Below are 26,400 nucleotides of genomic sequence, written 5' to 3'. Positions count from 1 at the left end.
TCTCGATAATTTTCCTGCCGCTGCAATTTGCGCGTCCGCAACCACTCACGTTCCATTTTACGAAACTACGTTCCCCTAGTGTTACAATCTACGCGGATAATAATATTTCACGATTCTTCTTTATGTGTTTCAATGGAAGTTTATTGATGGAAATTTCGGTATCCCAAATCCTAATACAACGGTGTCTTAATATCAGTCTGCGAGGAAATCTCATATCGAACGAGGAAACTCGTAAAACTTGTGAAATTTAACGTAGTCCTTTGTCACGGAAGATCGGCTACTTTTTGGCAATCGCATCGGTTTAAATTTCAAATTTCAACGAATTATTGAAGTTGTTCGTAGGAATCGATAGCCGCTGTAGGTGGGGGGCGTATTCGCGTACGTGTAAAACAGATAGCCGTAAGCACGAAAGGTTTGATTTACGCGCCGAACTTCCACTATCTTTCATTTCGGCATTTGCACTCTGCTTGCAGTCTCGCCAGAATCAAAGACAGAACCGCTGTCGGTTATGATTTCTGAGGAAATGAAAACTAAGGGAATCAATTTATCGACTGAAATCGCTTATCGACTAGCGAAGCATTTATTTTGATTTTCCTGTTGCTCTAACAACTCCACATGTCATCGAACGCTTACGCGTACACTGTACGTCAGCCGAGCGTAAGGAAAACGCGATTTACGCTACAATTTTTATTCAACGCGATAATAATTCGAACCGTGTAAACATCGCTCCTGATATTTTAATCGTCTGTTTTCTCAGAGAACTAACATCACAACATTAACATTAACAGAGAACAAGAAGGATTATCGTAACAGGCTTTATAAATAGATCTTGGCAAAAAAATAAAGCAGAGTGAGAAAAGGAAAAATGATAATAGCGTTACCCGCGAATTAATCGTCTTAGAAACATCTCGGGTTAATTTCATTACAAAACGTTCGATCGTTTCCCCTTTTGATTTTCAGCGGCCGACAGCATTTTGTTTATTCCGCCTGTATAAAATGGTTACAAACTCCACGGCGAGTAATCATTATTATTACACAGCGGATGGCCACTGTAATGAGCTTCGCTGGAAAATGAACGGCACGCGAAACGTTAATTAATTCACGAGCCGGGTCGAGTCGATCCCCGCGTTTGCTTATTTATCGCGGCGAGGATCGCGTGAAACGCGGCCCCGGCTGCTTTCCGTCACGGTGTTACCTCACCGTAACGCCCCGAAAAAACCCATCGATAAGCGGCGACTTGTTTCGTGGTAAGTTGACGTTGCGCTTCCGCTCGTTCAAATTCAATTCATTAGACGATCGCGACGTTTTCTTTTGCGCGCCGTTTGCCCGCGGTGAAACAGGCGCGCTCGATACCTCCTCGTGCACGCCATTCGCGCCCATCACGTAACTCGCAATAAACACGATCGTTACAGTGTCCTCCGCGAAATTTTATCGACACGCTGCTGTTCGCCTGGAAACGCGAGCGACCGCGAGTTTCGCGCGTCGGATTTTCGAACGTGGATGCGCGCGCACGCGGAACTTGCTGCCACGCTGATTCGTGAAAACGATCGTCCCGATAAGGTTAATTTTTCGATGCTTATCGAAATAAGCTGGGAAAAGTGAAGCAGGGCCGGCGTAACCTTTCGCGGGGCCAGGTTCAAAAATTTTGCAGGCCTGAATGAATACACATTCAAATTCTACACTTAAATTTTACAACGAGGAATTATTTATTTACAAATGCTGTTACATATTATATATTTTTATAAGCAGTTTTTTAAACATATCCAGGTAATATTTTTTCGCATCCATAATTCACTTTCGAGGGGCAAAAAGTTCAATGAAAGTACAAAATCTGTAATCGTGTATGACTTTTGCAAAAAATTACTGATGTAGTTTAATTTCTCTAAAAAGTACATTTTTCTGAAAGCTCCTTTAAACTGAATCATCGCTACTAAAAAAATGTCTTGCATCTGTTAATAGTATCATCATTCTGTAAAAAGTTAATCAAAATCGGTGTTTTTTAATTGGATAATTTTCGTAGATCGCGGGTTCCGGGGAACGCGCTGAACCTGCCTTGCGCCGGCCCTGAGGTGAATCCTATGTACGTTTGGTCGTCTGTAAAGTAAAATATTTCGTGTCTGAACAGCTATCCGCACGAAATGTTATAAAACGCGCTTAAAATGATCCATTTTCATTTAAAAAAAAAGTCCTTTTTTTTCGGTTGCCCCGATACTCGAAAGGTCGAAAGAGAACGAAACGAGCATCTCTTTACGCCAGATTTTAACGCTTGGCGTAAGACGACACGGCTTGTCATTAATTTAATCGGAGTTGCGCGTATGACGTGTACTTTTCACGTGGCAATTGCTCGCAACCAGCCAGACAAAGCGAATCACGACGCAATTACCGGAAGGAGAGAATAGCTTGGAAAGCAAGACGAGATAGCCCACCTGCTCGCTTATCAGACGAATCGAGTCTCGCGTGTCGCGAAACACTCTCTACATTCTCTGTTCACAATTACAAGTCGACGTATATCTTACGACGTCTGTTGGTTGCTGCAAGAGACACCCGTTTCCGTTTAAACGTCAACCGAACATCGTGTTCATCGTGGATGGAATACCGAGCACAGGGATGCACGACTGTTCACCGACAACATACCTCACGCAAAGAATTGCTGATTTTATGCACAAGCAAGTTTGATCGATGCCAGTGCAAGCCAGCAAACTTCCGCTTTCTATACTGTGATCCAGCTGATTTCTAGAGGCGGAGGGTAGATCAAGATCGAATACCAATCATATTTCTATCGATGATCTTCATCGATAAAGAAAGAAAATCGGAATTACGATATCTACGATTATACTCGATAAAAGCACAGTGCTTTATTTTGTCAAAAATATGACATTCAACAAGCAAGAATCAATGAACCGTTGCTTGATAAAACGTCGATCGGCTGTACACATCGGTTGGTTTTACGAAGAGATGCAGATGGCGCCACTAACGCAAGCCAGCAAACTCCCGCTTTCTATACTGCGATCTAGTTAATTTCTAGAGACTGAGGGTAGGTCAAGATCGGATACCAACCACATTTTTATCGATGATTTTCATCGATAAAAAAAGAAAATCGGAATTACGATATCTACGATTATACTCGATAAAAGCACAGTGCTTTGTTTTGTCAAAAATATAACATTAACCCAGCAAGAACCGTTGCTTGATAAAACGTCGATCGGCTGTACAGATCGGTTGGTTTTACGAACAGGTGCAGGTGGCGCCATTAACGCAAGCCAGTAGCACGATCAGAGGACATAAAAGAAACATAGGAGGCAGGGACTGGTCGGAACGGTCGTTAACACGTTAACGTAACCATAGGAAAGGTAAGTTCGCTTAGGTAGGTTAACTTTGTTGGTCGACGCGACGGTAGGGACGTGTGCAACGACGACGACTACGGCAAACGCGACTCGGTCGTGGAGAAGCTGGTGGGAGAGCAAGAGGAGTAGATTGCCTCGTGGAGCGAGTGGCGCGCACCGGAGCGGTTGATCGTGTTCCGTGCAGGAGCGCGGAAAGAATATCGAGCCGGTGGTGGTTGCGATGGAAAGTAGCGAGGGGTCTCGAGCGAGCGGAAAAGGGAGGGCGAGTAGAAGAGCAGAAAGGCGGTTGCGGGTGGCCGATGGCAGGTGACCGAGGGGTGGGCTACCTTGTCGCGCGCGCTGCTTCAACAAACTAAGCGTAAGAGAGAGGAGTTTCGAATCGAAGGATGCCGCGGCACGCGCCTTCGCAAACTAACCGAGTCACGCTCTTAGCTTACCGCTTCCGCGGAAGCGCCCGCGTAGCCGCGCTCGTCTTCGCTTTTGCCAAACGTCGCGTCCGCGAGTGTACCACGACGGTTTCCTCGTTTCTATTTTCCACCAACATCGGCTATCTATTTATGTGCGCGTCTCGCTAATTCCAGCTCCTGTCGCATTCAATTTTCTATTATTTTCGCTCGATCGAAAAGAATTCGCGCCAATTGCTCGACCGTCGAAGCTATTTCATCGAGTGTTCACACCACGCTGTCCTCGATCGTCTCGCTCGTACGAAATTGCGAATCGAGCTAGTGAGTGTTTCATGGATGTGGCAGAAACGAGGACGCATCGTGTTTGCAGGATTAAACGAGTGTCTCGGATACCGTGAATTTCAATGGGGAAAACAATGTCTGTAATTTGCGCGGCCGATCGTTGCGGGAAAATTCCTTGCTATTTCGAGTTACTCTACGTATCTTGGTTTTCTTCGTCGAAATGAAAAAAGGATTAGTTTGTAAAAAATTTGTAATTTTCACAGGCGTACGAGCAATTCACAGTTGGTTTTCATTCGGTTTAGTAGCAACGGTACCAGGCATTGCGAGTAGAACAGTCTAGAGACGAACGACAGATCGAAACGTGGACACGGTAGCAGCATGTCTCTCCAGGTCGTCTCTCATCGTCATTGGCTTGTCAAAGTGGAGTTCAATCGTGGCTGGAATTCGTTATATTCGGCATTCCGGCTCTGTCACCTGGCAATCACCGATATCGAAGCGATACATCGCTCTGATAATCGCGTCGGTATCGCCGATGCCTCCAGGCTCGGCCTTCGTCACATCGATCGTAATCGTAGTCGTAGTATCATCCAGTTAATAATTAATCATTTTATTTCGATGTTGTGGTGCGCCGCCCCTCCCCCAGGGGTCGTTCTAAAATTCCGGTTAACTGGAACAGTGAACTTTTCTTTTCGCCGAAAACGCTCGGCGTGAAACGCTCGTGCACGAGCAATGTTTTCCCCAATGTTTAAAATATCGCGAGGAATAATTGAAGAGGCGCGATCCTCCGAACTATTTCTACGCTGTATCGCGTGCTACATATTTCAAAATATCCATTGAAATTCACCCGTAAGACACGTTGGTCGTTGCGATCGGTACCGTGGCTGACTAATAATTAATCATCGTTTTTCCTATTTTCCATGTTGCATGGCCTTCATTTACAGAATTAGACGAATTTAGGGGACGGTAAGAGAACCGCGCGGCTACGAGGAAACAACGTAAGGTAGAAGCTAGGTTATACTAACCTTCGTTATTCCATGAACGCTTACTTTTTTAACGTATCACCGGATATACGATTCGTACAAATTCGTTCGGACGAGATTCTCTAAACAGCGTAATCGATGACCATCTACGAATTACATCGAGAGAGCGGAAGTTTCAAACTTACACGCGATACATTATTTCTGTACTCCGGCGAATCATAAATATTTCAAGCTATCCCCATTGCCGCGACCGTACGCCAACCTCTGCACAACGTCCTCGAACCACCCCCACTCTAACTGCCTTGTCGTTTGACAAGTTTTCCTTTCACGGTCAACCGACTTTCCCTCTGTTCGCGATGCGGCGCGGCTCGTACGTTTTCCGCGCTTTCGTCGCAACCAGTCGACTTAACCTACAAACGATATTTGCGAAAACTCGCGCTTCAGAATAAGCCGAGCCGTAGCTGGACAATCGACATAAGCGACGGATTTTTATCGAACGACTAAATCGCGCCGACGTAGGACCGCGTTTTTCGCGCTCGTGTTCATCTTTCCGACTTTTGCTCTTTGCTGGCATTTTCGCGCCGATGACGCGGCTATCTTTATCGACGCGAATCGATGACAATCGACTACGTGTTCTTTCCACTTGTCAAAGTTTCTAAAGCGAAGCAGCTACAAGATAAATATTCACGTCGGATTATGAAGGATCCGGACTGCTTTCTGCGTTTTTGTCGATGCACGAAGCTTTCAAATCCGGCTCAATTAAACATTTCCGTAGAATCTTGCAAACGTATCGATAGACTTTCGCGGGAAAGTCGATCAAAATCCTTGAAGTATTTTATCGATAAAAATTTACTTCTACGTCGAGTGTCGCGTTACGCGAATGTATTTTCTGCATCTTCGAGTACCAACTTTACCACCTAATGACAAAATCCGCGATCACTTAGTTACCAACCCAATAGCACGAAAGTGGAATTTGATAGTTGAAAAATTCCAAGCAACTTGGAGTCAACGGCACTATTACGACCGTTCGCGGAGAGACGCGATCACGAGGAAACGCGTCAGCGAGAAGCGTAAATTCTCGCTACGACTTTGATAGTTGATGCCGCGGATCAGTCGTTCACCTGTTTCGATTAGGATAACAGAGGTAGTTCAAATGATTGTAACACTGAATTAACAGGGTTAATATAGGCTTCTATTTTTAACAATATTTAAAATTATAATTAACACATTACAAATGATTTAACGATGATACAACTGGTTTATTATTATAATTCGACTCAATTTTATAGTATTTCTCGACGTATTTGTTTGACTGAGCGATCTTGATTTTATTTCTTTGAACCTCTCGATGCATTCGGTTTGACTCCTCGCGTAATACTGATTGCCCTTCGATTTCTTCCTTTGTCTTCTCTTGGAGACGATCCCCACCACGCTCGGGTCTCGCGACCGTTCGCGCCTATGATCACATATGCCACCTTTTTTGTGTAGGTAAAGTAACGGACCGAAGGGGAATCGATGTTTTTTAAAACTCGCTGCTTGACGACAACTATGCGTTTATCGCTACTTTCTGTATATCTCGCCGGTCATGTAAGACGATCCGTCTGTGACGCTGTAGTACCAAGGGAGACGGTTAGAAACACGGCCTATAGTAAGCCTCGGGGCGTAACAGGCACGTTTAGAAACGCGAAGGAGCGCGACTGGAGCGGAAAAAATCGTTTTTTCGTCGACCGGAGGAGTCGTTTCCCACAATTCGCCACGTTGTTCGTTCTTTGGACAAGCTACCACGAATCTCAAGTAACGGTATGACGTCACGACAAAGTGTGTCGCGTACTCTTTACAAAGAACAATTGATCTCGAGAACAATCGCGACCATGCCGGAAGGCAGCTTGCATTCTCACTTTCCTACAAAATTTCGGCCAGTAGACGTTGTTGGTCTGTTGGTTTCTCGATTAATTGAATCCTCAGCGTGACAAAGCGAGAGAATGAGACACAGGCTAAGAGGGGAGTGAGAAGTAGAGAAAACGAGATCGTCTATTGACCATTCGTAGCTCGTTGAAGACGAACGCAAGGAAACGGGATGCAATTGCCTGTGATATTGTTTTTCCCCTCGTGCTTCCTGCTAAGAGATAACATTGATATTCAGCTTTGTATTCCTCCGTTCCTCGTTTCTCCTTTCACGTGTTCCTTGCATAATACCCGGCATTCGACACTGGAATAGACACTTGTTCGAAGGAAATTGGTGTACGAGAGATAAGGGAACGGTTCGCTTCTTTTCAGATGAAATTTAAACGCGACGCTGCTCGAAACTAGTCGGTGCGCGCGTGTGTGTGTGTGTGTGTGTGTCGTGAAGTATGGAAATTTGTTGCTTGTGGATCGGAAACTGCGTATTTTCATTGGCCAAGAAAAATCCACGTCTTCGCGAACGATTGCTCGGTTTCATTAACCTTGACATGTTCGCTGCCGTTTCCCAGCCAACTTCTTTACAGCGATTCGTAGAAAAGAAGCGATCGCGGCCAACTGGATTCGTCGATCCGAGACATTCCACCACTTTAATATGCAAATCCGTTGTGATCACCGTCTTTTTACGTCTCATGTTCGGCGTTCTAGTTTCATCGACAAACCCACCTTTCGTATTTCGCCGATGATATACTCGGTCGATGAAACAATCGAGGAACATATTTCTTCTCTGGACTAACACTAGAACTACCATACCAGTCAAATTGACTGGCTTTGCATTTTTATTTGAAAATTCCTACTTCATGTTATATTTTTCTCCGCAATGATGTAATGACTTTCGCAACGGTAACTAAAAGAATAATATAATGAATTTTATTTTCTTTTTTTATGTATTCAAACTGAAAATAATTTTGTATCAAGGCTACTTATACCAATACCAGTCAAAATGATTGGTACCTGTCAAAGTGTAAACGGGTCCTGCAATCTGTTTATCGAACTCCAATTAACCAGTTTCCTCGTTTCGTACAACTTCCCACACGTTTTTATAATTTTTACTGTATCATTCAATATGACGATATAAAAACTATAAAAATATTCTAATGTTAAATATTTTTTAAAGACCAGTCATTTTCACTGGTTTTGGTACAAGTAGCTTCGTGTTAACTACCGGTAGTTCCAGTGTTATGGTCCGCAACCAACGAATTTACGTTGGTAAGCGAGCCATTAGACGGTCGTTGTCAGTGCATTTCAAGAATTCACGATCATCAGCAGTCTTGTTTTCTACGAAGCTCGATAATGGCTCTCGTCTACCAGCCACTTGGACGTTCGATGTATGAATTTCCCTGGCGAATTTCTGATTGCATTTCGCAGTCGTGATCCTCGCTTCGACCACCAAAATTATCACGTCGCCAATGAATTAGTCGTAACGAGGCGAAGCGAAGTCTCCAGTAGGAGAATCCTCTATAGTAACTGTCGCAGTGTTTCAAATTTAAAGAACTCGGCCTGTCGGTTATTGGGAACCGCGCGCACCTCGTATCTCGAGTCTCGTTTAAAATGCGGTTTCTGTAGTTGCGCAGCAACGTGCGCATTCGTGTCGCAGTTTGAAGCAGTCGCTTTCAATTAAACGCGTGTAACGCGTTCGAATTTCGCTACGGTTTTCTTCCCGGGCAAGAAATTTCGCTTTTATCGGTTCGCTATATCTCGATACCGCGGTCCAGCACTTTCCTAATTAATTTACACCCTGTTTTCCTCCACCGGAAGTAAATGAAAGTGCAAGAGAATTTCGTAGATCAGAAGCTATTTCCACTGGGTGGCCACGTTTTTGCATCGATCCGAGTCTTGCGACCAAATTGAACGATAAAGACACGTCGGATGGAAAACAACAGCGAGAATGAATGCGATGCAGTGGAAACAAATCTCGGCTTTTCGCTACGCGCAGAAACTTGTAATTCAACAACAGTTTCGCTCTTCACGCGGCTTCGCTCCCCTCCACTCGCACACATTCGAATTCCAACCGTCACGGGATTCTCGCGATTCGTTTTCTAATTGGCTAACAACGCAACTATCGCCGAGGACGACGCGATTTCAAAAAGGCCATGAGACTTGATTGGCGGAGCAACGCTGGGGTAGTTACATTTACGCCCCATTTTCGTCACAATCATTCCTCGAAGGAACAATCGTTAGTGGTGTGGCCGTGTAGCGCGACGTGCACCGGAACGAGGATGTGCCTCAGTTTGGGGGCGGACCTTGGTGCAGGATGATATATCTGCAGCAGCGGACGAGACCAGCAGAAACGTACTTACGCGGTACGCGGTCCGCCGTGTCCTCCGATCGTTCTTTCTTCGTTTCTACATCTTTGTCGCTGCCGATCGTTTCTTCTTTTTATTGCGCTCGCGCCTTGCTCGCGGCTGCGACCGCGGTGCTCGCGTTGCGCGTACGAAAAACCAGTGTCGTGCGTTCAGCCTGGTGACAGTGACGGATCACACGGGACGACGAGTTCGCATCGTATCGCGGCACGTGATCGTAAACTTTACGAAATCGAGAATCGTCGTCGAACTCGTGCGAGTTACGGCCTGGCCAGTGTGAGATTTTTTTCGAACAGACCGTGGTAATTCCGGTCGGTGACGTTTCATCGAAAGGATTGACTTGTGCAGGATCGAGGAAACTGATCGAAGAGTTTGGTAGAATTAACATTCTTTGTGATTGAAATGTGACCGATTACGCGAACGACACTCGGCCGAGAAATTATTGGAGACGACGGTGAGCATCGGCCAATAGGATCGCGACCACGATAATCCCGGCAGATATTTTTTCACTAGCCGATTGAATTAAACGGCAACTCGCATCGATCCGGGGCAACTGCCAACTGCTCCTTCGGATCCCTTGAAATATTCCCGCGTTGCTCCTTAAATATTCAGGCCGCGTACGTGGCTAACTATTATTAAAGAGAAAACGAGGATTCGATCGTCGGACCGAACGTCGTTCGATGGTTAGTGGCTTTTTTCAAACCGCAGGCTTGACCTTTCGTGCTGTTTTAACGTCTCTTTTGTCTCCTCGGTGGAGGAACCGAGCTCGAAACAGGGAAAATAAGAACGCGCCTTTTCTATTCTTTTTTTTTTTTTCTTTCTTTTTTATTTCCAGCGACGCAGAATTCCCGCCATACGAGAGCGTAGAGATTTCACTTTACGTTGTTTTGCGTGCGTAAAAAGCTCCTAAAATAGAAACACTGGAGATAGAGTGTACGATACAAGAAAAGTAACACAGAAGAACGATACTTGAGAGCGAGTAAACAGAAACGCAACAACTTTTTATTATCGCAGAGTAGTAAATAGCAGGTGTAGATATTCTTAGCTGTTAGAAAAGTCGCGGCTGTAAATATCGCGCACACGTCAGGTGTACGACAATGAAACTTCTTCTGACGAGTCGTAAATTTTTAAATCTCAAATCGTTTCCTTTCATTCCTCTTCTTCCCCGTTTGTATAGAATTTGCCAGCCTAGTTCGCGAACGAGATATGGAAATCTATCGAAACGAAGGCTAACAACGACGGGGAAAATTCGCGACAGGATAAAGTCTGTGCCTTGACACGTTGACTGCCGCGTCACCCATATTCGGGTGACGGGGAAGTTTCTAATCGGGCTACGTCACCCGTTATTTGACTATTTGCGAAGGATCGTCGTAGGTATTTGAAAAGATATTCCACAGGAAATAATGAAACTATCGAATTGTTATAAAAGTAACGCGAAAATGGTTTATTAAGAAAATTATTTAGAACGTAGAACTTTAAAGCATTCTATATAAAGCTGAGTTTAATCGGGACAATTTGGACAATAAGTTGTTGTTTTCTTTAAATTTTTTTGTGTCTTTGTTCGGTCCATTCGACGTCTTTTATCTGCACAACATAGTTTGCATGTTGATATTATGCTGAGAATTTTTTGTATTTTCAGACAGCCCTAATAATTTTCCAGCTAATAATTCTCTAAATATTCTAATATTTATATCCTTCCTTGTTGCAATTTTGTAAATCGTCAAAGCGTTTACAATGGAAATTCCCAGAAGGAGTTGAACGCCAAGTTTTCGGTACCGTTTGATTCCTTTTCCAATTGTGATGGCATAAGAAACCATTTGGTCGAAATAATCTATAGCACGTTTTCCTTCGCTATATTCAACAACAGCTAGTCGAAATATAACGATTTGTGTAAAAATATCGATACCTTATAACGCTTTTTAAGAAAATAACTCGAAAAAGGTCTTCGGTCTCTTCGAACCGGTGCGAAATTTTTCTAAGTTCCTACGTTCCGGTCGTATCGGTCCGTAGTATACTAAATTTTTAAAACTTTCCAAGGATCAAATAAACGTTTAATTCGACTGTATTACGTCGAAATATAAATTTGTGTAAAAATATTCATACCTTATAACGCCTTTTAAGAAAATAACTCGGAAAGGGTCCTCGGTCTGTTTTAATGTTGCTGATATCTGTTGGCTTGCGGAAACAGCACGAATGCTACGATTTTTTTTTTTTTTTGTACTTGGTACCATGATGGGAGCGTGTTTTGTCGATAAGATTCTCACATCCGGTGTATTTCTCCATTTGAGTACGACAATCCCGTTATCATCTTCTTTGGATACCATCTCCCCTTTTCCTAGTTTGCAATGAAAAATATCTTTTGGCGGGAATTTTTTGTTATTGTTACTAAAATAAGCGTTAAAAAACTAAGTGTTACTAAAATATCGGTGGGAGTACCTAGCAGAGTACGCTTGGAACAGCGGCACTCGTGGCCTTTTTTTATTTGCAAGACTATTCACAATCAATTCTCATTGAGAATTATAAGTAAATTATTTTGGCGTGGTACTATAACTTGGATTACAAGAGTTTATAGTATGTTTGACTCTAGTTGAATCTAATGCTTAAATCTAAAGGGTATTGTCTTTTTAGTCTGCGGATCTGATCCGTCGTGTCAAGTAATTGGGTAACTAATGGATTTTCGTTGTTGTTAACTCTTATATCATATCTGTTACTGAATTTGGATATTTCTTCTTTAACTGTAGGTATCCTAAGGTCGTGATGTACTGTTTCGTTGGTAACATATCGAGGTGCATCTATTGAAGATCTTAGAGCTTTTGATTGGGATCGTTGAAGAATTTCTATGTTGGAATTACTCGCTGTTATCCATAGTTGGATCCCATAGGTCCAAACAGGTTTTAATATGGCTTTATATAGCATTATTTTACTCTGCACGCTTAAATTGAAACTCACTCGTGTGTGTGCCTGAAGAAGATTTCATTGAAAACAAGCGCGGCAGTCAACGCGTTAAAACCTGTAAAATCTACTTAACGATCGAACCATCATCTATGCTGGTCACGACGACACGCGATTAATCTGATCCCTAACGAATCTTGCGAGACCTCGCTGCGATCTCCTTTTCCAACAGTCGATCACATCGTTAGGAAGCGTCTGTAGTCGAAATTTAATTGCACCCTCGACTCAAGCTTAACCGAGATACGTGGCGGTGCATTAATCCGATCTTTCCGAATTAGGCGAATTAGGGGACGTGCGAGCACATAGATTATCCGCGAGGACTTTTAGTCCTGTCGGGCTTCTCTTTCTCCACACAAATAACCGAAAGCATCTGCCGCATCCTCTCGGCCCACTCTTTTCGTCTCTGCGTCCTCCACTGTCCCGTGACCGGACCGTTGTACCGGGTGACCGGAAAAATTTCCGAGAATTTGGTCGCACCATTCTGCTAAGCTTTGGTCGTGCTGTTAGCATTAATTGAATTCGAGGTTGGTTCGTCGAGTCATTCGATAGACGGAAAAACAAAGATCAATTATTCCTTGCGATTAGACTGGTTTTTTCTTCTTTTTTCTTTTTGTTACGAATTTAGCCTTTTATTTTAAGCGTTTTATCGACGTGACGAGATAGTTGCCGGTTGGGATAAAATCGGAGAGTGAACGAGGCGGATGATAATTTAATCTTACGAACGGGTGCAGCCGAAATGTGCGTCCGTGCATTAATTCGCGCACGCACGCGCAACAATAGAGTCGGCGACGCATGCACGCCTCGCCTTCTGTTCTATCAGCAACCGTTTAATCCGCGAAATTTATCGGTGCCACTGGTTCCGTTTAATGGGACACAGGTCGACAACGAAATACGATGCTCTTCCGATTCTATTTGTTTATGCAACTTGCTACTTTCCATCGGTGTATCCGACTTTCGCATAGTTCCGCTTTCTCCCGTGTCGATCACGAGTTTTCCAACTAAACTTCGCCGGATTGCCACGATAAAGACACTGATACTGTTTAGTCCGATCGCGGAGGAGTCGCGTCAACAGGAATCGTAAATTCGATAATTTACGAGTAGATAATCGACACCACAAACTGATCGATCCCCTATTTCGGTTAGGATAATAGAGCTGGTTGAATTAGTATAACACTGAGTTTAACAGGTTATAATATATACTTTATTCCAACAACTTGTCTCAGGATTATAGAAATATTTGGAGAGACTCGCGGGATAAGGTTACGATGTCGAATTGTAATGTCGTTTACAATAAGGTTAGAAGTGTTCGACTCGAATAGTTATTAGCAAGATCGCGTTGGTAACATTTTACCGACCGATAAGTTATTAATCGGTTTATTGTCGTCGACACTTACCGACTGATAATCTATTAATCGGCTTTTTGCCGCCGACAATCTTTCTCATTATTTGAGCAGTAATTTGTTATTTAGTATTAAGATACTTTCTTCAGTTGCGTCAGTTGCGTTGTTTTGTAAGCTGCCACAGTTTTATACCAATTTGAAAAACTCGCCGTTCGCGATGAACGAAAAGAATGGTATTGGAGAGTGTAAACATAAACAAAGCCAGCGCCACGGAGAATCTGCGTCTGAGATGCCGTTCGGACGTGCGTATGCTGTTGAATCGCTAGCGGTCGGTAAAGTGTTAATTGTAGTAGAAGTGACTTGCAAGTAGTGAATTACAGTATCGCGAGAGATATAAATCGTAAATAAGATGTGAACCGAGAGATGGGTTGAGCGATTTAACGACTAGGCGACTAGTAGAGAGATGTTGATTTATGGTGGGTACTTAAGACTATTGAGGGTACGCAGTAAAGGTATGTGGACATCCAGTTGCCATCTTGCGTGGGGCCTGGTTTGTGTAGAGAGTCACCGGACGTAACAGATACGGATAGCGATGCGAATGTTTCCGGATAAACGTACGACGTTGCGTCGGGTGGTAAAAAGCACGAAAAACACGCTCGCGTGATGGAAAAACACTCGTTAGCTGTTGTAAATGATAATTAGGGACGCATCGACCGCGACCCATTTCGAATCCTGCAAGTACGTTCGTCGAAAAGCGGTAAAAATGTAGCAACTTATCGAGATAGAAGGACGAACCGATCGTAAATTTCTGTATCGCGCGCCAGCTACGATGTTGACCGAATTCGTTTCCCTTGTATTTTATACTTAGCCCAATTTCTTCGGGACTCGAGCTTACAGCGATAGAAAATTGCCGGTGCCAGTTTGCAATTTCTGAACGTTAGTCGGGAAATTTATACGCGTATATAGAGATAATACAGGCGATAATGGCGGGATCGTTGCAATCATTTTAGCGTTGCTTTCGTGTGGCTTAAATGTTGCCAAAAAGGGAGATTGCCAACTATGATCGATATTATATTTTTATGGAGATCTGTATTAATGCTCGAATAAATGATTCTACAGACCTTGATGTATTTTTATGGCGATCCTGTCGTTAAGAGTGGTCGACTAAATAATGATCAGTCAGTTTGCAACCGATAGGTTGATATCGCGAACCTTCGACGAGATTAACCCTTCGCACTCGAAATTTTATTTCAATTTCGTTAGCAGCAGCTCGCAACGCTTTCAACTACGTCCGTCATCCTGCGATCCGCACGCTATCTATTTCAAGTTTGAACTCTTCGCACTCGAGAGGCGACTCTCCCTGTTTATGTTAGATTTCTACATGTCCAATTGATGAGAGTGCAACATCGGTTCGTAAATTGGTTCCTTAGCTCTTTGTGTTCTTTGTTAGGAAGTGTAAAGTGTTAGACTTTAACATTTAGCCGACTGCGCGCGCCACAGCGAGCTATACGTTTCCATCATGCAATTTTTCAAGTATCGAGGACTACTATTCACTACTTGAAAAATAGAGAAGTCTAAAAATTGTTTAAGTGATTAATTATATTTGCAGGAATAATTTTATTTTACGATTTCATATATTGTTTGTACGAAACGTCAAATTAAAAGTATAAAGAAATATAGGTAAAATTAAAAATGTCAACCCTTTGCACTTTGGAATTTTACTTCAATTTCGTTAGCAGCAACTCGCGACGGTTTTAAGTGTTTTATTTGAAATTTACTTGAACTAAAAAATAAGACAATTTAAATAAATAAAGGAAGATAGAAATTCACTTAAATACCAGTTTTATTCGCATTATTGTTGTGTTTTCTAATTTTTAGACAAAGCAGCTCCTGAGATAAAATCTGACATCGAGTCACACTCGACATGCAAAGGGTTAACGTTCAAGCTGAAGGTAAATTAAATGTATCGAGTGGTAGTACGATTTGGTTATTTATTTCCACTTTTTAATATACACGAAGTGTATAGTATAGTTTAATGAAGTTTGGATGAAGACAGTTGTAAGATCTTGTTGGCCTGTTCAATTTCGTGTGCGTCTATAGGAAGGTCATGTCGTATAGATATTTTGGAATCAGGACGAAGGAAATTTGCTACGGTTGATTTATTATGTCGATGACGCATCCAGGAGAAGCATGTCGTGAAAAACCAATTAATAACTGCGTCATCTCCTTCCAACGGATCAGAGGAGATACAGAATACTTCGTCGTTTCTTTCAGCGCTTTTTCATACTCGCGAAGAACGTCAGAGAAAGCTATCAAAAAGCAAATAAATTATCTGTGAAGCAGAGGCGACTTCAGCTTCGCGTGTTTCCTTACGAGCTGAAAATCGCCGTCTCTTTCTAGCGTGTTATAGTGAACCTGGCACGGAATTTCACGCTGGCGCAATAATTGTCCTTAACTCCGCCAACTTCTCGTCATTTATTGATGACGTTATCGTCGGCTGTAGCTGCAGTCAGCTGTCGCTGCTGAAATCTCGTCCGTCGAATTTTCCTAACGCGATGCCCAGTGCACCGTGCATTTTCCTCCAGGCACAGCCGCAAGCGATCGCAGCGATCGACGGCCGAGCTGATCCACGCGACAAACCGTCGCCAGAAATTTGGAAATTCGCGTCTAACGATGAGTCGATAAAACCGACGATAACTCGTTGCGATCGATCTAATACGGTCCAATGTGGTTTATGAATTATATTCGATGAGTTGTATGCTGAAAACTTTTGCCCCCCCCCCTCCCCCACCATTTTCGCTTTTATCGTCCCCCGTAAGTTGCCAGCGAGCTTCCACCGACGCGTTTATTTTCGGTGGAAATACGAGCTCTCGCAAAGAGGTGCCTTTTAAATAAACCGGTTGAGAAATCTAATGGAGCTGTTCGCTCGTTTGCTCTGCGTTAACGGCTTTGAACGTAAAGACAGATGCGAAGGTTTTACGATACGTCGATGACGATGTGATATGCCTGCTGCAACTTAAGGGAATGTACATCGGCTGTTTTCACGAGTGCAGCGCAGGATTTTGGCGACTTTAATTACACGCTGATTTAATTATAAATTGATTGACAATCAGACGATGGCTGGCTTGCAGACTCTAACGTTGTATTGGGTTGTCCGAAAAGTATCTTTCTTGACAGACGCGTCTTTTACAACGATGCATCTTTATACAAACATGAAATCTGATCAGTCGAACGTTGTGATCTTTATTTTGATAGAACAAAATGGATCATAATGGATCATTCGATAAAATAATATAAAATGGAAAATATAGTGCGTCCGTTATTTCTTTACAAAACGAAAGAAACGTTTCGGACGACCTAATAATTACGTGTTTATTTCTACAGGAAAATTTTACACTGCAACTAAGTTTCTTTTGCGCGGTGGATAAGAAATCTAACTTTTATACATAACTGCATTCTTTAATGAAGCCAAGGTGGATTTTTTCTTAGCTCATCAAGAGGTTTAATTTGATTCTTTCATTCTCGAAATTAGCAAGAAAAGTTCAATTTTTCCGAAACAGCTTTTCATCCACAAATTCACGTGACGTAGGAAGAAAGAAGGACGTAGATATTTTCTCCCTTTTATTTTTTTCCCACAATACACTAGTTTGTCAGCTGTTTCAGGCAGATGTGAACATAACCCTGTTTTCCATTATTTCCTTATAAAACGAAAGAAACTTCTCGGACGACCTATTATCTATCACCGTTGCAAATCGACAAATCGCTCGAGTCAAGCCGCGCGCATTGCGTCCATGTTAAAATGTACACAGATGTCCCCAAGGAAGAAGCTTGATGAGTTTACCGATAGAGGGATATTGCGGAAAGAAACGTTCCTGAAGCTTTTAACACTTTGACTGCCACGCCGAAATCACGTGTTTCGCTGAGGGCGCCACGGGAGTATTTTATTATTCAAAGCATATAATGGCAAAACAATAATAAATTGATGATGTAAGACAACATTCTTGCTCAATGGACCGTTTATCTTATTAATCAACGGGTGACCACCGTGGCACCTTGGTAACTATTGATAGCGACATATTATAACAAGGCTTCGTTTATTTCAACAAACCATTCGCATTGGTTATTTCGACGTAAGCAGAACGTGCGGAATATATTGTTGAAACGTGTAAAAGATATTAGTAAACGGTATTATGATTATTGTTATGATTTCGACGAAACATTCGACTGAAATGGTAGTTCGACGGAAAAAAATGATGTTTCTGATAAAGCAATGGTAGTGGTAGATTACAAGAGAGGAAAATGTGCTGTAGATTTATCAGATCAAATGATAGTATGTTCTACACCACATAGAAGAACCCTCGAGTGGTATATAAAATTAGCTTTCGAGTTATTGTTAAATACATCAATTTCAAACGCGATGATGCTCTATAAACAAACAACAAAAACGAAAATCGAGGTATCAGATTTTAGAATGGCACTCGCAACTCACCTTACACAGTGCCATTCACCAAAGCCGTCAAATATACTTATTCGATAAAGATTGCGACACGAAATGCAGAAGAAAGAAGGGCAAGCGTACCTGGCACGAAAATTTTGCAGAGAGTGCTATAAAAAAATGTTAAACAATTAGAATGAAAAATTGCTAAGAATCGGACCAAAAAGGTGACCACCTATCGTCCAGATTGTATCGACGAGCCACGTTTATGTTTAAAGTGTTTCAACACAGTGCATCGTTAGATGCGACATTTGTTCTCATTTTTTTTTATTGATGTTCTAATAAAAATGTTTAATTGTTCAACGGGGCACTTCTAATTTCAAAGTATCTTCTATTTATCGGTTATATTGAAAATACCCTAACTGTCAATTTTCATACAATTTTTACAATTGTAAGAAGTTGAGGCGTTCCGGTCGCTAATGACCACCGTGGCGCCACAGGAAAAACCATGGCCGGTCGTATATGACCAACATGGCAGTCAAAGTGTTAAGCTAATCGTTCGATCGTGGATAATATTTTCAATCTGTCTTGAAACCGTCTGGTCGCGTGAGGTCATCGGAATCGTGTGACTACATCGAAGTAGCTACGTTTAATCCGTGCCATAGTAATATATTCGTGGCTACTATAATAGTCGCGTTGTAAATGAAGTCAGTGCGGAAGTTGCGCATCGATACTGCACTTAGATCCTGAACCGAACCGGTTGTCGCTGCAGATAGCGATAAAGGAACATGGTTGCACGGTATGGCTGACGCTCGGTTTTTTTCCCCCGGACACGCTAAAAACCTCGTCGATAAGCATGGCGTGTAAACCTACGACTGTTACCACCGTTTCTCGCGTGAACGCTGTTCGATACGGAATTCGTTGAAAAAATTCACTCGATCCTTCGGCGATTCTTTCTCCGCTCGATCATAAAATACAAAGCTGGAAATTATCGGAGGATCGGGGGCGCTTCTGACACTGTCCGCGCGAACACAAGCTTCAGCGCGTCAAACCATGGCGGCAATTGCTAGCCACAATTCGTTACGCGTCACGTGTACATTTTTAAAGGTGGCGTGCGCGATTGCGAGACTAATTGAGGCCTTGATACCGCCAGGAATTACCTGCACTTTCTGGGGGAACTCGTTTCTTTCCACGGAACGTAGTATGGATTTACCCTGCGGCTTCCACGCTGCTCGTGTCGCTCCTTTCAGTTCCAACTTTTGTTTTCTGCTCTTCAGCAGAAATTCCACGCTTCCGTTCGGAAATACCGATGGTTCGCGCGATCTGCACTTTCAACAGCGACTATAAATTCACTGATTCACGGCGCACGTCCAATTAGGATCGCGAGTAACGATGAAAGATCGGCTTTAACAGAAGCTGCTTCGTTATGGATTCACGGCGGTTTCTTTGGCCGCCAAGCGACTGGTAGGCGGAGCCAAGTGAGCGGAGCACGTGGCGCGCGTGGTACGCTGCCTCGAAGAACTGGACGTGCCGCAGTTACCTTTCGACCTGTCAACAATAGACGTAGCGCGTCGCACGCGCCACGCCACTCATTTTCTTCCACGCTTCGACCGCGAAAACACTGCCGCCACGTTCGTGTGCAAAGAAAGTAAAACTTTCAATCGACAGAGTGCTCCGTTTTCTTTTCCCTCGTCGTTTAAACCGTGCGTTTGTTTCATCGCCGGAAAGTGCACCGAGTTCCATCGAGAAAGATGGAAACTTACATTTGCGCTGGTGGTTCCGAAAAATACTGAGACGGTGTTCGATTTCATAGTGACGTGACGAATTGTCCAGCAGCTTTAGACGAGGCGGGTAGTGGATCCGAGTGAGGAGCGGAACGATCGAAAGTGAGAGGTCGAGTCGAGGCGAATCAACCGACAATTCTTCGTGACCATGGCTGGCCGCGTCGTTTCGAGTTATATCGCGGAAAGAACTTGCATCGAACAGTGCGACTTCCGATCGAATATCGTCGCGAGTTAGAATCTACTCGCTTTCGATTCGATGATCTTGAAAACATCGAAAGCGATAAATAACCGCTCAACGTGTTTGCCACGCAAGTGGCCGTAGAAACAGTAGAAATATGTTTCGTTCGGGTATCACGTTTCCGCGACAAGTTTTCTGCGAAACGATGAGCTGTTCGTTCGAAATGTTATTCGTCAGAGCCACGGCGAAAGTGTGTGCTGTAGTGTCGTACGGAGTATCGATTACCATTTCTGGAGTAGCTGGAACGATAATAGAGGCATAAATATTACTCGAACATTGCGGTCTGCCGCTTTAGCCTCTGACGTCACGCTCTCCGGTCCAGCGAGTCGGTGTCGTCCTTACACAAATTTTTCAAAGATTTTCGCGTCAATCGTCGATCGCACGCAGTGAAAAGTGGTTGGTCGAGTGTGTTTAGTGAATTGTAGCTTGGACTCAATTGCATCCGATCTGACGTTCGATTACTTTACTTTCTTCGCGAAAAAGGCTTTGGTTTTGAGTTGCGTTACGTTAATTTTTTGTAATTAAATAATAATTACAAATTAATTGATAATTAGGTTTCTAGTCGCGGTAACGAGGTGGTGTGGCGGTTCAGTGGTTTCTTTGTCGGGAAGTTGCTCTTGGCTGATTTTTTGCCGACGATCAGGCACGTTCGAGCTACGCCTCCAAAGGAATAGAATTTCCACTCTCGAGTACCTGTGTATAAACAACGGGATGTCGTGATCGTTAAGAGTCGCGAGAGCATCGCTTTGAATGGAGTACTCGTTAAGCGTGGAAACGAGAGAAGGTCCGCCAACGACTCGAACTTTCCTATTGCGGGATACTCCCGTTAACCTCTTAGGTACAACGCGCCACTATAGTGGCTTTCGCGGATGTCATGTTATATTACGACGCGCCACTATGGTGGCTCACTCTACTCGCTCATTCGCTCACCGTTTCAACTAAATGATCTCTTTTAATTGTTCCCGTTGGTAAAAATGAAGTTTTTCCCGAACTGCAGTTCTATTTTTATTTCATCGAAAACGTTCTTTCGTCTTTTGCACGCGAATGCTCGAGACCGTTCGACCGAGCACAATAAACGTTCGTTTCTACGAAAATTCCGCTCGTTTTGGGTTCCCTTCGCCGTGAAAAACAAAGTAAAACGTTTTTCTCTGGCAACGGCGATAGTCTTTCGGCGAAGAGCTCGGTCGACGTTTTCGTTCCTGCTCTACTGCAAGCGCGTCATTGTTTTGAAAGCTGCGGGGCGAAAGTACTTTGCTTCTTCGGACTCGATTGTCCTCGCGGACCGCCACTCGCAGACAATGGTCCCTTCCGGTTGGTCTAACGACAGCTTAAGCGAGGTACGCGCTGCCTCTCGAGATACTCGTGCAACGACCGTCACCTGTTCCTCTCGTTTCCACTTCCGTGAACTGTGTGTAGGGAATTTTCGCGCGGATCAATTAACACGCACAAAAGACCTATCGCGAGCTGAGGTGAAATTCGCGGTCAAATTACGAGCTGCGTGTTTCGCGAGATAACGCGCGATCGAAGGAATCTCCAGTTAAATTCTCAGGTACGACGCGCCACTATAGTGGTTTTCGCGAATGTCATCTTATATTACGACGCGCCACTATGGTGGCTCATTCTACTCGCTCATTCGCTCACCGTTTCAACTAAATGATCTTTTTCAATTGTCTCGCTTCGCACTCTTTTGTGCTCTCGCAACGTTCTATGACAATGTTAACGATATACAGACAGAATATATAGTCTTTGTTTTTGCCAGTGTCAGATATCAATTTTTTGCGTTAAAATAAACGTACTATTATTAGATGCTCTTTTTAACATACCGATCCGTCTCCTTCTAATTTCGTAGAATCTTCAAGCTGAAAATATCGCTTGGAAATAGAAAACGAAGAGCAATTTGAAAAACACTATCGCGCTATGAGTGTGAAAATTGTGACGTGTATGTGGTGCTTTAAAATATATCACACTCGATTGTATTATCGATTATCGATGCTCTTTTTAACATACCGATCCGTCTCCTTCTAATTTCGTAGAATCTTCAAGCTGAAAATATCGCTTGAAAATAGAAACGAAGAGCAATTTGAAAAACACTACCGCGCTATGAGCGTGAAAATTGTGACATGTGTGTGGTGCTTTAAAATATATCACATTCGATTGTATTATCGATTATTAAAGTAAATTATTCAAGTTCAAGTATACGCATCGTATCTTTACGAAAAAGTATAATTTAATTATCAAAAACTTCGTTCCAATGTGCTCGCGTAGGCAACACCATGATCCGTCACGCGTTGCAGTGCCGTATCGTTTACGGGTGAAACTCTGCCGTACAAAGAAACGGCCCATGCAAAATTCAGTACCTAAGAGGTTAACAAACGTCATCTCTCGTCATTTGTTCAAGATCGTGACATTTTTCGTACACCAACCTCGAACAATATTACTCGAACTGTACCAGTGCGGATAGTTGCATACGTCGTTGGAGAGAAACGATGGTCGTTGTTCGCCGATATTGTAACTTCGTTTTGCATTCGGTGGAAGGGCAGAAAAATATGGTAACGGAAATGAAGTAAAGAAAAGGTAAATTCAGCGAATAAGCAATGGCGGAAGATTGACTCGCGGTGCGGAACGCGAACGTTCTATTTCGTTGAACGAGGGTCGCGTGACTGAAATCGATGGACGAAAAGTCGCGTTTATCGCGATCCGCTCGGTAACGGAGGCTGCAACACCGCAATGCTGCATCGTGCGACTCGCTCGACAGAGAATGGAACAAAGCTCGGCAAACGAATTGCTCTTCGCGTTCGTCCGTTCGAAATCGTCGGTGCGGAAACGTACGTTTCGTACGAGCTGCTTTTTCCTTCGTTTCGAATCGAATTGGAACGTAAGGGGCGATCGATCGTCGTCGTTGCTGGTGAAATCGCGATTAGAATTTTTCAGAAAATTCGCTCGTAAGACTTTTAGACTAGGGAAATTCTTTTCTCTCCGACAAAGGGGAATTTCTTTTATCGACGGTCTTGTTGGGTTATTATCGGTTGGGTTAAAATTGAAATAGTAACGCGAAACACGTAATTGGTAAACAGGTCACGGCGGGTTCTCTCGACGAGGCACGGGACGCAAAGAGTTGGAATTTGTAACACGTGCGAGACACTCGATTAATTTTAGCGATCACGCTGCGTATAAATCAATCGGAGCTCTTTCGCAAAATGGGACCTCGTTTTTCAGTTTTCGCGAGATACACAGAGAATGCGAGACTAGCGGATCTCGGACACGCGGTGCTGCTTCTTCCTTAACGGAGAACTCAATCCCCTTAAGTAACTTCCTTTCAACTCGACTACGCTTAGTTCGCAAAAAAAAAAAAAATTCGCAAAAAAAAAAAAAAAAAAGAAAAAAAGAAATCCTTCTTGCAGAAAGCTTGCAACGAAAGTTTCTTTGTAACTCAACGGCGTTAAGAGATACCATTACTTTTTATTCGATGAAACGAATCGACGATAGATGTTGCACGTTCGTCTGCCTTACGACCATCTGCGATTCGCCAACCTAAGGTGACGTTCGTGCTGTCGAGCAGTTGGCGGTTTCTCGTGTACGAACCAATTCCTATTCAGTGTAATCGTAACGAAGAATGTGTGAAAGAAAAGACGAAACGGTAAAGTGATAGAAGATTAAAAAAAAAAAATAAATAAATAAATAAGTTGAGTCGAGGAAGGTGTGAAAGTACAGGCGATCGGCGATAAGCGAAGGGGATGCGCGACCTTGGTCGATGCTGGTCTCGAGGATTATTTTAAAAGAGGGACAAGGCCACTTATGGAGCGGCACGACGAGCGGTTCCTACGGCTGAGAACGAAACGGGCAGACGGTCGATCGGGAAGCGGGGCTGAAAATAGAGAGCGCCAGGCTTCACGGAGATACGACATGACACCGGACACGGATCATCCACGCTCGTAGCTTCGGCGAGGTATTATGAAACTGGAATGGCCATCGAGTTCTCTGTTGCCCGTGGAGATTGAGGTATGGCCGCGGTAGCCGGCATCTATGGCTTCTCAGAGGACCGACACGTCAGATATTCCGAGCATCGGCAGCATCCGTGAGTTTCACGTGAAAGACGAAAGCGAATCGATAGCCCCGAACTATCTTAGACTACTTTTGCTTGAACGTTTCTCGCTTACGGTTACGCCACGCGATCCTTTTGTCGCGCTATTTTGCCGTGTCTTTTGGGAAAAGGAACAACAACCGTACGAATTATTCCGCGTTATCGCCGTCAACATTTGCCGCGGATGAAATTTTGCTCAGATTCCTAGCGAAATTCTACGGATCGTTTCTTTTTTTTTTCCCGAAAGACCCGTAAAAAGCGGACGGGAAGGGAACTTCCTTTGGGACGTGCTGCATCGTATAGGGTTTCTTTCCTATTTTTTCCTCGCTTTTCTACCTTCGTACTTTCCATGGCTGTAAATCATTTGAATGCGGGTTACGTTGCATGCACTGTGTTAACGAACATCCGAACTGTCTTCCACCTGGAAAAATAGCGCTTCCGCTGACATCTACTTCGATTCAAACATTCGCCACAGTACGTTCAACCTTTAAACGTTCTTTATTCAAATATAGCCGTCGTATCGTAAACGCGAATCTTGCGAACTCGAGTCCACGGTAAACGATATTTCGCGCGAATTCAGGACGAAAGCTGGACGATTGGCGTGCAACTTATTAGCGCAAAACTTCTTAGCACGGATGAAGGGAATCTCGTTGAGACTGGCAGTTTTAATTGCACTGCAGTTTGGTCCACGGATATTTGTAGAGGATGTTTAGTCGCGTTCAAATCACGTCGGGGTTACCAATGTAGAGGATGGTTTGTTGTTTGAATAACGAGATAACTTGCTGTGGAAACCGTCAAGTGTATTTTAAGATAACAAATAAATAAAAACGGACAATATTCGCTAAGATGCTGAGGTGGATATGTCGCGTTAGGTGCGGAAGAAACACTCGAGTATATTTAACGACATATATTTATCAACTTACACTTTGCTTAGGATCCGCGATTACAAGTTCGACTTCGGGTTCAAGTTCAAGTTCGGATGATAACTGCTTAAGATGTTGAGAAACTCGAATCAATTATTACTGCTAACTACCAACTATCGACTTCGACAGGCGTCTAACGACTGATGATGCTTCCGTCAGGATGATGCTGCAGACGAAAACTATGATGAGATGTGTCTAAAGATACGAGATCATCGGATTAGTTGAGAAAAGCCTTGGTTCGGACAGTGAGGGAAATTGACGTTGCTGTTAATTGGTTAATTTCTGTGTTGGTGGTTGGAGAAGGATGCTAACCGTCCTTGACAGAAAGTTTGCCAGCGGGAAGCATCGTACGTGAGAAAAGCAGTTTTCCTGTACCTTCTCGTAGTAGGTGATAGATTTAGGGACTGTTAAAACAAAGACTATTTGTTCCTTTGGAGAAGGAACTTAGCTAAATAAATCCTCAGATTTATAGCGGGTCCTTGAGCTAGCTTTTTTTTTTTGTTTTTATTTGGTAGACTTTTTACGATCAATTCTCATTGGGAATTACAAGTAAATTATTTTGGCGCGGTACTGTAACTTGGATTACGAGAGTTTATAGTATGTTTGATTCTAGTTGAATCTAACGCTTCAATGTAAAGGCTATCGTCTTTTCAGTCTGCGGATCTGATCCGTCGTGTCAAGTGATTGGGTAACTAATGGGTTTTGGTGGTTGTTAACTCTTATACCATATCTGTTACTGAATTTGGATATTTCTTCTTTAAGGTATCCTAAAGTCGTGATGTATTGTTTTGTTGGCAACATACCAACATGTTTTTTTTTATTTATTAAAATTTACAATCAATTCTCGTATTGAGAATTTTCAGTAATTTTCTCTGGCATGGCGCAGTGACATGGCTAATTACTTATAATAAGTTAATACTTTATTATAGACAAGTATGATTTATAAGTAAGTATTGTAAATAAGTAAATATTACTTAATACAAATATCTAATTAAATCTAGTGTTTAGGTCTAACGGGTAGTGTCTCTTCAGCCTGCGGATCTGGTCCGACGTATCGAGTAATCCAGTAATTAGGGGGTTTCAATGTTTGTTGACTCTTTCGCTATATCTGTCGCTATATTTTCCTATTTCCTCTTTGACTGTGGCAACATACCAAGGTGCACCTATTAAGGACCTTAGAGTTTTTGATTGGAATCGCTGGAGAATTTCTATGTTGGAATTACTCGCTGTTCCCCATAGTTGGATCCCATAGATCCAAACAGTTCTTAATATAGCTTTATATAGCATTATTTTACTCTGCGTGTTTAAGTCGGAGCGTCTGCCAATGAGCCAGCAGAATTTTTTTAGTTTTCATTTCATTCATTGTTTGGATTTA

The 26,400-nt window shown here is 43.1% G+C and overlaps 1 protein-coding gene and 3 long non-coding RNA genes across 17 annotated transcripts in view; 2 read left to right on the top strand and 2 right to left on the bottom strand.

The window, feature by feature from the left end:
- The window catches only part of LOC100743206 (potassium voltage-gated channel protein Shaker), a 183,903-nt gene that overhangs the window by 96,202 nt on the left and 61,301 nt on the right, over window positions 1–26,400 (top strand). The window contains exon 1 of one of the 13 annotated variants that reach the window (XM_012381087.3): window positions 23,419–24,096. The exons of the other annotated variants lie outside the window; for them this stretch is intronic. Within the exon in view, the coding sequence (XP_012236510.1) occupies window positions 24,023–24,096 (74 nt within the window). The 5' untranslated portion in view covers window positions 23,419–24,022. Of the gene's footprint in view, window positions 1–23,418; window positions 24,097–26,400 lie in introns of those variants that run through there. 13 annotated transcript variants of the gene reach the window in all.
- LOC117151252 overlaps window positions 1–26,400 on the bottom strand; it is a 116,862-nt gene that overhangs the window by 83,389 nt on the left and 7,073 nt on the right. Inside the window, exon 2 of the long non-coding RNA XR_004461031.1 lies at window positions 5,416–5,420. This is a non-coding gene — a long non-coding RNA (uncharacterized LOC117151252). The remainder of the gene's footprint in view (window positions 1–5,415; window positions 5,421–26,400) is intronic.
- Window positions 11,769–26,281, bottom strand: LOC112212152. Its single transcript, XR_002945947.2, has 2 exons — window positions 26,189–26,281; window positions 11,769–12,064 (listed from the first exon to the last, which is right to left on the bottom strand). It is a non-coding gene; the product is annotated as an uncharacterized LOC112212152 (long non-coding RNA).
- On the top strand, window positions 18,274–23,375 carry LOC117151251. Of its 2 annotated transcripts, XR_004461030.1 has the most exons (4): window positions 18,274–20,414; window positions 20,576–20,859; window positions 22,316–22,595; window positions 23,238–23,375. It is a non-coding gene; the product is annotated as an uncharacterized LOC117151251 (long non-coding RNA). The 2 variants fall into 2 exon arrangements; XR_004461029.1 differs by lacking the exon at window positions 18,274–20,414 and having other exon boundaries at window positions 20,442–20,859.

Source organism: Bombus impatiens, unplaced genomic scaffold (genome assembly GCF_000188095.3).
Source record: "Bombus impatiens unplaced genomic scaffold, BIMP_2.2 scf_0019, whole genome shotgun sequence".
Lineage (NCBI taxonomy): Eukaryota > Metazoa > Arthropoda > Insecta > Hymenoptera > Apidae > Bombus > Bombus impatiens.
Note: the sequence above shows the minus strand (reverse complement) of the source record. Positions and strands in the feature narration are given on the sequence as shown.